Source organism: Adelges cooleyi, unplaced genomic scaffold (assembly GCF_023614345.1).
Source record: "Adelges cooleyi isolate 19-005CV unplaced genomic scaffold, UGA_ACOO_1.1 ACOO_flye_CR_arks_rails_tigmint_CR_PRNA_23, whole genome shotgun sequence".
In the NCBI taxonomy this organism is placed as follows: Eukaryota; Metazoa; Arthropoda; class Insecta; order Hemiptera; family Adelgidae; genus Adelges; species Adelges cooleyi.
In genome coordinates this window covers 7,756,728-7,773,483 of record NW_026095893.1, presented here as the reverse complement: position 1 = coordinate 7,773,483, position 16,756 = coordinate 7,756,728, and the positions used below count along the sequence as shown (strand labels likewise).

The 16,756-nt window shown below is 38.3% G+C and overlaps 1 protein-coding gene across 1 annotated transcript in view; it reads right to left on the bottom strand.

Annotated features, from left to right (window-relative positions):
- Positions 1-2,287: 2,287 nt before the first annotated feature.
- The window catches only part of LOC126835299 (protein split ends), a 58,704-nt gene continuing 44,235 nt past the window's right edge, over positions 2,288-16,756 (bottom strand). The window contains exons 7-17 of the mRNA XM_050567795.1: positions 12,619-12,844; positions 12,412-12,538; positions 11,977-12,282; positions 5,582-11,891; positions 5,211-5,512; positions 3,984-5,120; positions 3,644-3,869; positions 3,357-3,565; positions 3,084-3,275; positions 2,836-2,994; positions 2,288-2,701 (exon numbers count right to left, since the gene is read on the bottom strand). Of these exons, the coding sequence (XP_050423752.1) occupies positions 2,573-2,701; positions 2,836-2,994; positions 3,084-3,275; positions 3,357-3,565; positions 3,644-3,869; positions 3,984-5,120; positions 5,211-5,512; positions 5,582-11,891; positions 11,977-12,282; positions 12,412-12,538; positions 12,619-12,844 (9,323 nt within the window). The 3' untranslated portion in view covers positions 2,288-2,572. The remainder of the gene's footprint in view (positions 2,702-2,835; positions 2,995-3,083; positions 3,276-3,356; positions 3,566-3,643; positions 3,870-3,983; positions 5,121-5,210; positions 5,513-5,581; positions 11,892-11,976; positions 12,283-12,411; positions 12,539-12,618; positions 12,845-16,756) is intronic.

Sequence of the window (16,756 nt, the reverse complement as noted above, 5' to 3'; positions counted from 1 at the left end):
TTTGATTGGGATATTTTTTATTAATACTCTGTAAAACTATTTCAAGTTGAAACTTGAAACTAATTATACTTCTATACATGTTTAATTCGTTATTTTTAAGGAGAGCGATATATTTTTTTATTTTTCACCCTCTCTATGAGCATTTCAGTTTCTAGCTTATTCGGGGGGAGGGGAGGGAGAGTTTCGAAGCTGCATAATAAATTAGAAATAATCAATTCTCAGCTTCACATCCATCAATTATCATTTTGAATAACATCAATTCTCGAGCGATCTCTGTAAGAAAATATTATTTTGAATTGAGAAAGGAGAATTCTCACACTTCCTATCCCACGGTCTTAGACGATACGTATATTATGTGGTCGACTGGAATTATAATTACGGTTAACTGTTAAGTTGATAGAGCACATCTCAGATTAGAGGTTGAATGACAAATGGTACAAACGGCAATTAACGCTATGATTAAACATTGATTCGATCAGATAAAATTAATAATTATTTTATAATGTGTGCTGATAAAGATCATGTTGTGTTGGTTTAGGAACCGAGTACGATTAAATTCAGTTCACTAGAAAATATAAATCTTACCGCCAACAAAATGTCACGTCATTATTCTGAGGTAGGAATTACTAATAATTAGGATGGCAGAAGCTAATATAAATGATGAGCTTAATTAAGTTTCTCAGTAAAATGTACTCTTAAAGAACATTAGTTTCCATGTTAGCAAAATTATTGCTCAATAACGAAAACATCCAGCCGTACAATTGTTTGCCATTTTATATAATACCCATTTTGAAACTTATCAGTAAATTACACCCAAAAATTGACAAAATGTGCCATATTAGCTTCTGTCATCTTATCACAGTTTTATAGTTACACTGAGTAAACTACAATAACAGTCGGTCAATGTTTTGATGTTGTTCATTGTAAAGGTAAGATTTTTCAATTCGAGCCTACATTTAATGAATCCGTTATTCGCCTTTTCAACATCGACAAAATTCATTTAAAGGCCGATGAAAAGGCTTACCACCTGTGATACAGTACAGTCGTCATAATTTATATGAGTTCAACACGGCCAGTAATATTGTTACGATTACAATTTTGATTTCAAACATAATAATAGTTTAAGAAAAATCAATAGTAACTAGTAACTGTTTTATTCGAATGTAACGTAATAACTAATAAATAATAATGCACATAATTATTACAAGAGGAATTTAACGTATTTTTAGATATCTTCTAATAGTTTAGACATTCAATAAAATAAATGTTAAAACGAGGAAAAAAGAAATAGACCTTGTTAATTTTTCTAAACAGTGAGTTTTCTCTTTATTATTATCATTATTATTATTTATTATTCAATAATAATAACTAATAGAAATACATTTTTAAATACATATCTTATACACTTGTTACACTTAAAAAAAAAAAATCTATGATACAATCAAATTATAACAGTGAACCTTAATGCAGAGATCACAGCCAAAGAACAATATTTAATATTTTCATTATTTTAATTTCTTTTAAATTAATCAATTAATATATATTTGTAATGGGGAAGGGGGTCATTTACATTGCCAAATAGATTTAGAAAGTCTAAAATCTTTAAATAATATTCACAAAAAAAAAAAAAAATTAAATAATAAAAAAACCTTAAATTTGTTTTAACATTTAGGTTAACATATATGTATATTGTATAAATACATGCATACATATATATTATTAGCATATTGACTGTAGTTAGAAATTAGTTGAGCAAAACACATTTTATAATAGAATACTATAATACTCTATATCTAAACTAGTGTTGGGGTTTATTTTTTTTCGTTTTCTTATTTTCATTTTATTTGTCATTATGATTACTTTAAGTAATATATATATATTATATATTTTTATAAATTATTTTTTTCTTTACAAGTATTACACATATTATTATTATTATTATTTATATAATATATTCAATATGTTAAAAACCAAAAAAAAAAACTTGTACAAGAAAAATTATGCTATATAAGTACATAAGACATTTTTACCAAATAATACTGTCAATTTAAAAATTAATTGTTTAATAATAACCACACGTTAACTTTCATTTTTTATCAAGTTAACATTTGGCTAATCAAATTACATCAACAATTTGCTTACATTAAAAAAATTGTTTAATAAGTCTACACCTTATTTACTATAAATAAATAAATAATAATAATAATAATAAAAAAATCGAGATAAAAAAAGTTAGAATTTTTGAAAAATAAATAACAAAAATTTTAAATAAAAACAATTTTTTTTTTTTACTCCTAATTTTGTACAGTGAATTTTTGTCTTTACAATTCTTAATATTTAAATATGAAAACTTCTTAAATTATGGTAACCAATTTGAAATCATTAGCATTATATTTCAATAACAAATTGTTAATGCGTAAAAAAAATTAATAATAATAATAATAAAAACTGTTAACAATATCATCAACAATTTTAATGATTTTTTTTTTTATGTTTTAAATATTTATTCAACTATATATAATTTGTGCGCCTAATGCGCTAGAAGAAAGAATTTGTACTCGTTATAGAATATTTACACTGTGGCGATGACTATTATCAAATGAGCCATAGATGTTAGTTGTTTCAGTACAGATGGGTTGGCCGTAGATAAAACACTGTTGATGTAATCACAAGGAGGAAACATGTGTACTACATAAGCGTTCTGCAATAAGAAATAAAATAAACAATCATATTTACTGTATCTGAACATGCATATTATTCATCAATAATAACGCAAACGTTACACATTGACGTCAAACACGCAATTTCTTATAATTGTTAAAGATTGTTGTTTACCTGATTGCTTCCGGGTGCCGTGATGTTAATAATGCCGGCAGCTTGTTTCTGTTGCAGATAAGTTATGAAACCATTGTGCAAAGTGCAGCTCTGTTGGTTCCAATCTTCTTCGCTCATTCCAACTGGTACGGCGATCAATACACAACATTCATCTTCAATCTAAATAGCAAATACGTGAAAAATGAATTAATTTGTTAACGCTAAAAATAACGTAAAAGACGATAATTTAAAACCCAGTCTTTTCTTACCTGCATCTTTCGCGAAACGCCATCCAGTTGCGACTTATCCAACCGCATGCGCTGCGATAACTTCAACTCTCCGTCGATATTGCGCTGCAGCGAATGTTCGGCTACTGCTGCGTTTCCAAACAAATAATGCATCTCGACGAGCGCTTTGTCATTTTTCAATGCCAACGTGCCTTGCCAGTAGATTGGATAGTTCTGAAAACCATGTAAACATTAAACACCATGATATCACTGAAATATTAATCTAAAATTTAACTTGTAATAACAATTTCTTACCTTCAAAACAGTATTTATTGGCCTGTAATTATAATTGATCGGCGTAACTTGACTGTATGGCAGACTTCCCATTGGAACACCGATATGCCTCAGATATTGTTGGGGCTCAGGTAAATGCTGAATTCTCTCCGGCAGACATTCTTCCGGACCTCTCTTACGTAACTCCAAGGGTGGGACCTCTTCAGCCTCCGGTACGACTTTGACGGTTTCTTTATTACAACATGGACAAATTAACAAATTAAGAACATATCTTTTACAACAACAAACGTTAAATGCGTGTAACTTACGTTGTGGAATGAAAGGCGCCATTGTATCTCTAATATAATGCGGATAAATAAGCTGAGGATGTAAGAAATGATGAGGCGGAACCATACTTATTGTAGCAGGATCAACGGTCGCATCGTACGGTAACCCTTGCGCAGGTAGAGACGACAGAAGTGGTGATGGACTCCTCATTACTATACACTTAGGGTGCTCCATTTTAGAAATATCAAATCCTTTCGGACACATTATCTAAAAGGGGGAAAAAAAGTAAAATAAGTTTGTTTCTTAAAATATATAATTATACATAATATATATATATATATATTTTTTGTATAATTTCTAATAATCCGTTGAAATACTTACGTCGGAGGGCGCTGGCAAATCTCGAGCACTTAGTACAAGCTGAGGTGATGAAGGAACAATTCTGGGCGGAGAACTCATTCTTCCTCTAGATGGTGGGCTCAATACTCCCCTCAACGGAGGACTCATTACAGCTTGAGCATGAACGACCAATGGTGACTGAGAAGGCACAGGTGGTGGTGGTGGTGGTGTTTGTAGTGGATGTGGCATTGCAGCAGTCTGACTACTGTTTGGTTCTAACGATTGTGATGTAGTATAAGCTTGAACGATATGCCCTTTGGGCGATAACAGTTTGGGCAATGGTGGAGTACGACTTAATGAGCTCAAATGTGATTTGATTGGAAGCTGCATAACAGAGGCTGAGGGTTTGCACAATGATTGCTGATTAGATACCGGATGGTTTGTTTTGTTTATAATATTTGCTTGGGTCTTGAGTGGAGGAGGAGAAGGCGCCATCACAGCAGTAGACTTAACTATGTTTGTAGGTGCTATTACAGAAGACGTAATGTTGGGTTTGACGAGACCAATGGGCGCTGAATTGGCAATAGTCATCACACAAGGCGTTTTCGCTACATTAGACATTCCGGGTGTGACGGCGTACGTAGTAGTAGTCGCCGGAAGGATGTTATTTGGCGTTACCGCCAAAGCTGGAATAGTAGTACTGTTTTTGCATGTAGTTACAGGGATCACGGCTGTTTTTTCAATACGCTGCTTCTTTTCGGGAGGTTCATCTGATGATAATTTAATTCCGCTGTCACTCTCTCCGTCGTCAATCGGTACATACTGTCCTTCTTCCGACTCTTGCATAGGAATTAGCAACCCACTGACAGGATCGATCAGCGTCATTGTCTCAGAGGTAGTAGATGAAGCGGATGACGTTGATAACATTGACATTGAGAGCTGATTTTTGTCATCTTGTTCACTGCACAAGGCTGATTCTGTCATTTCTATTTTAGATACAGGTTGGGGTGACTCCGCTTTAGATTTTTTTCCGCTCAGTTGTTTATTCTTTCGTGGTGATGTTTCTAGACTCAATAACTGCACTGCGTGAGGTTTGGAACGAGTAGTACGTCGTGTGCATGGTCCTCGAGCAACTTCGTCAATTGTTTCTTCTAATGTGGTCTTTCCACCATCTTTCTCCTATAATAGAATAATTATTTAATCCGTTATACATATAAATCACAAATCACAAATGACAAAAGTATAATTATTATATTCAATTTTATTTACCTGAAGTCTTCTCGATTTTCTAGTCAGCGGCGAAGTACTCGCTACGGCACTAGCAGTCATCGTTGATGGAGTGACATTAGCCGGTGCGGTTATGATAGAAGGTTCGGGAGATTTGCTGTACTTTTGGTTGACTTTTTCTTCTTCGTCCGTGAACTCATACACATCAGTCGAGGCGCTCTGTGCAGGCATATTTAGTGTTGTAATATTTTGACGGGTTCTCCTCGGAGTCACTATTGCATTAATACCCGCCCGATTACCACGACCTCCTCTTCCGCCTCTACGCCTACCTCTAACTGCTGCATCTACGAGAAAACAATTAAACAATAATTAGTCAAATAAAAAATTAACAATTTTCGTTTTCTTTTGCTTACCTCTATCAATTTTCACCATTTCCTTCATGAACTCGTCTTCTTTTTTAATCCTAGCTGTGTCCAGTTCTTTGGGTTCACAACTACTTTCTCCCGGACTGGCAAACACTTCGTTTTTGTCTTCAAATTTCGGAGTCAATGGCGCCACTACTAAATCTTCAGCCGATTCTAAGTCCACCACAGCCGCCATTTTAGACTTAACGTCCACAACGACTTCCGCCGTTTGGTTGTCTTTCCTGTTCTCGTCTTTTTCCTTAGCAATGAGCACTTTCTTTAGCGGCATCATTCTGGGTTCTTTGGTCAAGTTCAAAGATTTCTCAGTACCGGATTTGGTTCGGATTTTCTCGTTGATTTGCTCGACGATGCGTTCCAAGCCCTTTGCTTTTGGATGTTTAGGCATCAGTTTGTCGTCAGAGACAACTGGGTCAGTAGAGACTACATTTGGCGGAGGAGACAAAGGTCGGTCTTGTTTTGGGTCTACATTTGAAGCTTCAGCGGTGGCCGATGTCAGTGTCAATGTCAGCGGTCGCCTTTCGACAGGGGCAACGAGCTTTTTCGCATATGTTATTATCGAGGCTTTGACGGACGTCATCGGATGTTCTTCTCGAGCACTCAACGTGGGCAATGTCGGTTCCTCTTTGAGTTGTTCTTCTTTTAAATCCACTTTAGTGTTTTCGCTCTCGGGATAACTGACCGGGGGCGTTACAATGCAACTCTGAACCACAGGAGTAGTGTCCTTTGTGTGCTGCAACACTGACGGTTGTCCCACAAACTCCTGTTTGATCAGAGAAGACGGCGGAAGCGGTGCTGCGGCACACAATATCACAGACTTCTCTTGGCAAACCACTGCGGGCGGAGGTGGAGGAGGAGGTGGTGGTGGTGGTGGTGGTGGTGGTGGTGGAGGAGGTGGTGGTGGCGGAGGTGGCGGCGGTTGAGTATTTGAATACTTCACAACCGACACCTGATCTTCGGGTTTAACAAGTTCCGGCGGCCGTTTGGGCAAAACCATCTCGTTGACCGTCTGGTCGGTAGGAGAAATGAGGATTTCATGAGGCACGGCCACGGCGGGTTTAGCCTCGACCAACGGTTTGGCGTAGTTTATGTTCAAAGGTCTCGTGCATGTCTGCTGTATGACCATTTGGGGTAATCTGAAATTGTGACTCAAAGGAGATGTCGGTTTCTTGTCGGCTTGCGCGGCAGCAGACGTCGGAGGATCTTTGGGCACTTCGAGCAGTGGCCGTTTTTCCAGCTTTTTGGGTTCAGCGACTGTTTTGTCGCATTTCTTCTTTGTTGCAAACACTATCGATTCGGGTCTGTCCGCTTTGTCGCCGACGTCTTCGTCTCTGGCTTTACTACTGGCCGACAACGAATTGTTCGGATTTTCAGACGTGTCTGAAACAACACTGTTCTTGCATTCGTCTACTATAGAGTCGATACTGTCTTCGTCGTCGGTATCGATTTGGAGTTCACTGTCTGAAAGAGGAGTGTCCGGCTTAGCGGACCTGTCCGAGTAAGAAGAATCGCAAAAGTCCTGACCGAACGACGCCTCGAGCAAAGCCGCGACGGCGCCCTCAGTCTCCTCTTGGGATATGACGGGTGTAGGTTTGTCTTCTGGAAGTGTCATCGAATCGTCCGATTCTTGCACCAGCGGTTCCACATTTTCGGAAATGCTTTTGACCGCCGTCTCGTCGGCCATGTGCGAACCGAAGCCGATTATTTCTCTCTTGGCGGGCGGTTCGAACGTGGTCGTGGTCGTGGTCGTCGTCGTTGGTTTGAACGACGAAGAAGTCGAAGACGGGTCGTCTTTTGTGTCGTCCATTGTCCTAAACATCACTTCGGTTTTGACGGTGTCGTCTTCGCCTTTGAAAATAGTGATGGTCTCGTCCTCGGGGCCTTTGGAATCATCAAAATCGAAAAATGAAGAAAACACGTCTCGTTCCTGAGTGATTTTCTTCGACACTTCACTGCTGGCCGCTGCTGCTGCGGCGGCGGCGGCGGCAATAAACTCTTGTTGTTCTTCTTTCGGTTTCTTTTTCGACTCGATGATGCTCTGCAGATTGTCCATCACTTTGATTTCCTCGTAATGTTTAGGCTCCCTGGGCGCTTTCCTCTCTTCTTGGTGGTGGACTAGGGCGACCGATTTTTCTAATTTCACTTCTTTCGACTCGGGCTTTTTAACGTCTTCCCTGCGCTCTTCTGTTCCGCCGTCTTCTTTGTGTTCAATTTTACGTTCGTCTTTACTGCACACGTCCCTCCGTTCTTCTTTGCGTTCGTCTCCGCGTAGTTCTTCTTTGCGTTCTTCCCTGCGCTGCTCTTCCTTGCGTTCTTCCCTGCGCTTCTGCTCTATTCGGCGTTCGTCTTTTCTACACTCTCTGCGTTCTTCTTTTCTGTCTTCTCTACAATCGTCTTTACGGTCTTTCTGGAATTCGTCTCTACGATCTTCTTTGTTCCTCTCTTTGTCCTTCTTCCTTTTCTTTTTCTTTCTCGTCATGTCGTCAACGTTATGAGACAGAGATTTCAATACGTCGTTTCCGAACTCGTTGAACTTTTTATTTTCCATTTTCGGTTTATTTTCCTTCCGCTCGTGCTCGGTATCCGAATCGGTGCCGAACACGTCAGACACGCTCCACTTGTTGACAATAATCTTGTCGTTGTCTTCGTCTGACAGCGGACCGAATATGTCTTGCATCCTTTCGTTGATGTTGGTCTTATGACCGGTCGAGTGTTTCTTCTTCTTCTCCTTGATCGATTTGGTAGTGCTGTCAGACCCGTTATCGACTGACGACTTTCTCGAGTAATCGCTTTTGGACTTCTTCTGCTTCTTTTTCTTTTGGTACCCGTTGTACGTTTGCACGTCGAGACCGCCGTTTTGGATTTTGTCGAAACTAAACGAGTTCTTGCGGATGAACGCGTCGTCGCTGTCACTGCACTCGGAATGGTGTATTCTGGCGAAGTCCTTGAACTTGGACAACCGTTTGAACTTTTCGTTTTCAGAAGAATCCGACACCCTCTGCGCCCTGAGCCGGTCGTTGTCGTACGAGTCGGATATCCGCTTTTGTTTGGCCTTGTCCGCGTTGTAACAACTGTCCGAAACGGTTCGCTGGATTTTCGGCCTTTCGCTTTCCGACGAGTCGGAAACCTGCCGGAGACTCTTCCGGCGAAAGTAGTCGTCGTCGTCGTCCGAGCTGGTGATGAGCAACTTGGACGACCTACGAGGGCCGCGGTCGGAATCCGAATCGCCGTCGTACGACGCGGACCTCTTCTTCTCCTCTCGTTTCGCACGGCTCTGTTTCAGCTGACTGAACTTCTCTTTGAGTTTCTCTTGCCGCTTTTCTTCTTCTTGTTTTTGCATGTTTTTCGTCGACCTGGCCTTCACCTTGTCGTACATGGACACGTACGGCTCGTCGAGTACCACCTCGAATATAGAATGATTTTTCCTTCTCTCTCTGGCCTCTTCGTCTTCGTCGTCGTCGTCGTCATCCGTCTCCGTCAACGTCGGCGTCTTGACGACTTTTCTTTCTTCCTTCTTCTTGTCGGTTTTCTTCTCGTGGTCTTTCTTCTGCTCCTTGTTCTTACCGTCCAAAATTTTCGATATAAACGAAATGTGCTTGTCGGACGTTTTCTTGTGGCTTTTATCCTTGGACAAACTTTTACTCTCTCGCTTTGAACGCTTCGAGTCGTCCAAGTTTTCCGAACTGTCGCTCATCCGTCTCTTTGACGACCGCCCCGCCGAACTGTTACTGCTTATGCTGTGCCTGTCTACTCGCTTGTCCTTCTTGGATTCCTTGTCTTCGGTTGTTTTGCCGTCCGAGTCCGTGGCGACTGCTTGGTGGATTTTCTCTTCTTCTTTGGCCTTGTAATGTTCTTTAGACTTCTTACTACCGCTTTCGTGTCTGTGTTTGCCGCCACTTTCGTCCAGGCTCTTCTTTCTCTCCTTGTGTTTAGAAGACGAATCTCTGTCACGTTTGTCTTTTTTCTTCTCTTTGACTTTCTCTCCGTCGTCTTTTTTACCATCCGTCTCTTTGCTGCCGACAGAATGTTTTCTCTTCTCTTCTTTCTTTACTTCGGGTTTCTTCTCCTGTTGTTTTGTCGACTGTGCGTCCTTTTTCTTTTCAGATTCTTTCACTTTGCCGTTGGTAAGAAGAAGTTGTTCCTCTTTTTTCTTATTGTTCATGCGGTTTATTTCGAACATGTTGAACTCTAGTTCTTTAGCTTTACTATCGGTATCCTTGGGTTTCGACAGGCAAACACTACTCTTTTTCGAATCGAGTTCTTTCTTATCTCTACCTTTGTTACCGTCGTGATCGATAGATTTTTTCCTTTCGATTTCTTTCTTTTTAACTACTTCGTTCGCGGGTTCTTTCTTTTTTTCAGAATCGGACAATTTATTAACAGATTCGTTGGAAATCGTTCTTTCCACTTTAGCTCTTTCTTTTAGGGTTTCGGGTTCATTCTTTTTAAGGACGGTAGTAGTACTTTCGATAGAAGACAATAAAATGTTGGCGATAGTGTTTTCTGCAGTTATGAGATCTATTTTTTCTTCGTCCAAATTATGTACCGAAGAAGGAGGAAGCGGTGGAGGTTCAGGGGGTTTGACTTCTTCAAATACTTTTTTCACTTCGACGACACGTTCTTCTCCTCGTTTGAACGGAATCTCTTCGGATTTTTTGGGCACTGGCGGAGGCGGCTCCGGAACCTTTTTCGTTTCACCGAAACTCTTTAATTTTTCATGAGAATTCCCAAAGAACGGAACAGAGGGAGGAGGGTTAGCGACCGTATCGCCAGAGCTTTTCCTTTTTATCACAAACCCGTCCAAAAGCTTTTGCTTACTGATCTGCTCGTTTTTCACTTTTTCTTCCTCTTCTTTTCGGAAATCGCTGAACCTCTGACGGTCATACCAATCGACCGCCCTATACGCCGGTTCGTTTTCTTTCCGGTCAAAAGTGTGCAGCCAATTTTTGGTATACTCGTCTCGTATTTTACTACGGTAAAACGCTTCCGGGCCGTCTTTGATCTCGGCGTCTTTGTGAATCGGATGTCTCGGGTCTTTCGTGTTGAGAATGTCAGGCACGTACCTGTTGTCGTTGATGGTGCATATATTCTGTTTGGTTAAGAACGACCCTCTGGAATCGGCAGACAACCTGGGATCGGCCACCGACACCCGCGGGTCCATCGCCAGCCGCGGATCAGAAGGCGGCCGGGGAGGTTCTGCGGGCGGAGCGGCCACCTGTGAAGTAGTGGCCGGCAGAGGGTGGCCGCTCGGGAACGGGTATTGAGTCTTGGCAGCGGCCGGTGACGACGCTGGGGGAGACTTGGACGAGCCGCTACTCGACGGCGTCAACGGCGAAAACGAGCCGACTTGCTGGTTTCGAAAATTCTGCAAGTTTGGGCTCGTTCTGGACGGGACGAAATCTTTGGGTATGTACTTGTCGGAGATGTTTTCGAGTCTTTTGGTGTCGCCGTCGAAAACGCTGGGTTTGGCCAGCACAGACTTGACGATGTCGGACGGCTCGAGCTTGCCGTCGGGGTCGATAAACTTATACTTGGCGCTCCATCTGGGGGCCGAGTCCATTTTTAACGCCACGTTCGCCTTGGAACCGTTCCACTGTTCATACTTCTCGTCCAGGTTTCTCAGCCTCTCTTCGAGACCGTGTAAACCCGGGTCGGAGGTCTGCGAGTCGTCCGAGTTGGACGACTGCGGCCTCCTCGGAGAACTGAGAGGTGGGCTGAGCAGAGGGTTGGTGACGTGCACGGCAAACTTGGACGACTGCGTCGATGAGGAGATCGGTACGATTAGTTTAGGTTGAGGATTAGGAACTTGTGATGGAGGCGTGAGGCTCTCCGACGGCCGATCGTCGCCCAAAGGCATGGCCGATCGGCTTGTCGCTTGCGGCGCTTTCGACGAACCGTTGAGTATCTCGTCACCGGAACTGGGACACTCTTCGAGCTGTTCCAACAACGAGTCCCTCTTGTTTTGCAGGTTCCGCATGTCTTGAGGGTTGTGGACAGATATCGAAGTGTTGCGCGGTTCGTCGGCATTTCTCGGGTAACTTTTGTCGCCGGCTGCGCTGCTACACGACGACGATGGAGTTTCGAAGCCCCGTATAGCGAGGCCGTTGGTACTGCACGGTGAAAATTGAGTGGTGGTGTCGTTTTGCTGCCCGTTCGACTCGGGACTCAAGTCGCCGGGAGTTTTGTCCAAGTGTTCGTAGAACCCTTGCTGACACTCTCTGGACGCGTAATCCACTTGAAGTTTTCGTCCCTTCAAGATGGCACCGCGCATCCCGGTCACGGCTGACTGCGCCTGGTTAATCTGAAAGCAAGCAAGCGGCAAAAACGACGCACGTTTAGTGTGTGAAAACAAAAGGGGAATAATCAAATAAAGACATGATAAATACCTGTTGGAAGAATACCAATGCGTGTTCCCTGGACCGGTCGATCACGCAATGGGTGACGTTGCCATAGTGCTGATTGAAATGAGTGGCGAGATACTTCTCGCTGACAGACTCGGCGATGCCGTCCACCCAAACGCAGCTGGTGGTCAAAGATTTTCCGAAACCCAGGTTGATACGGTTTTGGCCCAAGTACTCGCCGTCGAGTGTCCGCATGGCTTTAACGACACTGGTGATGTCTACATATTGACAGAATGCGTACGTGCCCGTGCTGCCCCCGTTGATGTTGCTGCCTTTCTTAATGTCGATTTCCTACCACGCGGAAATTGAACAAATCATACATTTTAATATTATCACTGTTACATAGTTATGGATGATTATTGTTATTATTGCTATTATCGTTCAAACGCGCACGGGGAATAGCGAATTTTGATCACTTACGATTATTTCGCCGAAAGGTTCGAAATACTTCCTCAGCTCGTCGACGGTTATGTCTTTTTCTAAGTTCCCAATAAACAGAGTTCTGGTCGCCTTGGGATGAAACTCGTCCAACTCCGTTTCATAAGGTCTAGGGTGAAAAATACATACATTATAACAACGACGAAATGAATAAAAGTTTAAATCAAAAAACCAGTATGAGGGGCACACCTGCTTTCATTGTCGTCGACATCTTTATACCCTTGGTACGCGGAAACTTCGATCTTAGAGCCAAAAAAGGATTTGTCGTGAGACATTTGTACGGCTTTCTCCACATCATCAGTCTTTTTGAAGAACACCAAGGCGTACCTGTCGCACCCTTGGCCTACTACTTTCACGCACGTCACTTTGCCGTGCCTCTTGTACTCGTGGTACAAGCCGTCCTTTAAACTAGTGTCTATTGTAAAAAAAAAAATTTAATTTTTAATAATAATCGACTAAATTATTTAATAATCGAATGCGATTTTAATAGCTTAATAAAAAAAGGTGTGCAAACAAATTATCATAATAATTATTTGTTGTCCATTACAGCAGAAAAAAAAATTAGTTTTTAAAATATTTATACAATAGATTTTGACCAGGCAACATTTTTTCTAAAATGTATTCACTAATATGGTGCTAAAATGTTATAGAAATATGTCTAACAATATGTCAATTTATATTTCACAGAGCATGATTCGTAAAATTTATACGGTTCTAAATAAAATTAAATAAATAAGTTAAAATATAATAAAATAATTAAAGTTTTGCAAAAATATAATTCAAAATTATAATGTTTAATGAAACCCGTTACTATTGTTTCAAGATTGTAAAAGTATTTTAAAATTTAATATAAATGTCACCAATTTTTTTTTAAAACTTCTTTTCCATTTTAAAATAATCTAAGTACTTATTATTATTAATAAAAAAAATTGTGTTAGTAATATTCAATGTATAAAAATACACATCGGTTAGGGTCATCGGCCCTAACCTCCTTAAAATTTTCCAAATTTTTTTTTTTTTAACTTTTTTTGGTCTAATATAAGACTTTTATTTTTTTGATATTTTTATCACAAATGTTGGCCTTAAAAATAGAGGTTTCTTATGTTAATTTTCAAAAAAAAAAATAGATTTCGACCAGATTTTTACTTCTGAAATTGTTATCATAAAATCAGAGACTTAAATAAAATCTTTTCGTCTAATAAGGGGAGAGTGGGCCGAGATTTATTTATTTTTTTTTTTTAATTTCAGTTCTTATTAAAAAAAAAAAAAAAATAAGTAGAACATGTCTTGGTAAATTTTGATTTTTTGCATATTTTGGTAGTAAAAAGTGAAAAATTTTCCTTACGAATAACATTAAAAATAATACAGAGGCATATTGTGGACGCAGTGTGCCACGCGGCATCTGAGGTTAAGCTGTGTCCGTTACTGCTTGATACAGGATGAGTGACCACCCAGGAAAATTTTCATTATTTGAAAAATAACTTAAAAAACCACTATTTTTGGGGCAAAAATTAGTGATAACAATTTCCAAAACATTTTTCAGCCGAGTCTGCAACCACGATAGAACATTTTCATGTCTCGTTGAAGTACCGTATAAATTAAGATTAGTTGTGGAATTATAGTTTAAAAAAAAATATATCACATGGAGCTTCCAGTTACAGCATAAGCCAAGGAGATTAAAACATTATGTACAATCAAGTTTCTGGCTAAAATTGTAGTGTTTATTATCTGGCCAAAAGTAACTTAACATAGTTTAATATATAGAGAGTTTCAACTATTTTGAATTTATTATTTAGTTCTAATTTGAACGTTGAACATACAACATATCTCTTATCTCCTATATCTTACCCCTATCACTAACCCCCTATCCCCTACCCCTATATCACACCCCTATCTCATATCTCATATCAGATAACAGCGTAACACTTTTTTCGTTACGCTTTTTTTCGGTTATGCACCACAGCTAATTCTCACCCCTATCTCCCACCCTCCCCCCTTCCCTCATCTTCATCCCCATTTATTTTTTGGTAACGCATTTTCGTTATAATTTCGTTATAATTTTCGGTTATGTACCAGAGCTAAGACATGAAAATGTCAAAAAATAAAAGTCTTATATTTGACCAAAAGAAGTTTAAAAAACAATTTCAAAACAATTGAGGAGGTCAGGCCGATGACCGCGTGGTTTGACTCAGAATACCTTACATATATATCTGTATTTGTTAACAAATCTGTATTATGTTGTATAATATGCACGTAAAATTTTAAAATTTATAAGATTTAGGAAATATTTATGTTGTTAACATTGTTCTATTTTCTGCCAAAATATGACCTAAATACGTTTTAATGATATGAGTAAATAGGAATTTAATTATATTACCTATATAATATTGAAAATATGGAATTACTGTATGACGTGGAATGTTAAGCCCAAAACAATAAAGTTTGAATATTTTCAACGTGTTGACAAACAAGTTCTTAATATTTGTAAGTATTTTATTATGACGTTTGAACACGAAATTCCAAAAATGTTATTTGCAAAATTTAAAAACGTTTTAAAAATATTTCTTATGTTTAAATCATATTAAAATAACATGTTACAAAACCATAAAAGAAACATTAAATTTCGTGTCAAAACATAATTATATAACATATTTAAAAAACAAATTAAAAATCTTTTGAAAATAATAAAATATATTTGCTGTAGTAATGAGAATATTAGGAGTATATTACTTTAATGGAAAACTAATGTTTATAAAATGTTACTCATATATTATTATCTAAAGATCATTTGCAATAATTTTGAAACTATTTAAATAAAATATATATTATTATTTTATAGATAAAAGTGTCATGCGACATAATATTGGTCAACTAGAATACCGGATTACTACTATGTATGTTATATATACAGGTATATAAAAGTTTTGAAAGTTCAATAGTTTTCGAAAGTTTAATAAACAAAAAGAATTATTTTCTACCATCAAATCATAAAAATAAAAATATTATTTAAAGCGATTTTCTAAATATTACGGTTTCATTCAATCAAGTTCATAATGGGTAAACAACTAACAAAGGACACATATAATTTAATTATAAGACCACACGATCAGGTCCAAACCCGATATCAATAAAAACGAACTTTAAGTTGATTCTTCCTAAAAACTTAGTTTTTTCTACCGAGCCGGGCTATTAAAAAATAATTATTCGTCCGGGCCGGGCTTTTTTAAGTGTTTTTAAGGAAAAATTGTAATCAGCCGAATCGATCTTATTTTATTATATTTAATGGAGCTCTTAAGGAAAAAAGACGCGTTGCTACACATTTTAGGGTTTATTAGTTCATGATTAACTTAAGACGCACCAAGAAATAATTTTTAAGGGCTAAGGTTCTCTTGATTATACTGACACGAATCGTCCCTCTTCTGTATATTATCAGAACAAATACGCTAAAGACAATTTAAACAAATCCGAACATCTTTTTGAACTTGAAGATATATACTTAAACTTCAGCCAACATAATAACTAAACATACTTAAATAAAATTTATAAGAATAAATGCACAGTTTTTTTCTTAACTGAGCAATTAGTCAAATAACAGAAACTGCAATTTAAATTTCGTATCAATTTCCTTTCAATTTAAACTGATGTTTAATATGACTTATCAAATATTGTTGTACTGGTTTCTAATTCTAATCTAACCAAAAAATAATATATTTAGTGGTACATTTAGTTTAAAATTATTTGGATGTAACATATTTTGCAGTAAAATATACATTTTGGTAACTATAACCAGGACAGGTATATTCTTATTGTATATTTTCCCATTTATTATAGTTGTCTAGGCCTTTATTATACCTTTACCTGTAAAAGTAGGAATGAGTATAAACCGATAATGTTAGTGTTTATATCATATTACACGTTATTTGAATTGCGGTCAGGTAAATCAATGTTTTTTTTTTATTATTTCTCTTAAGTTGTAATTGACCAATTGAAAAACCGCTGCTTATCAATGAACGTAGGTTGGGGTTGTAAATACTTCTATTATTGATGACTATTTTCATTACTTTTTTAAAACGATCACATACATTAACATGTCAGACCCGTGTTCTCCATGATATAGTATTTAGTAACCAGAGTTGGTAATAACCGGACCTAGATCAGTTGTTTAGCAAAAACCAACCAAGTGAAAATATGTAAGAAAACAAAAAAATAATGGTATAAAAAAAAAACTACAAAAATTAATTCACTAAAGCGTAGACGCGTATCAGCGCTAACAACAGACTTTTCGTTGACCTTTTTGTGGTTAAGGTTTTTATTTAAATATTTCACT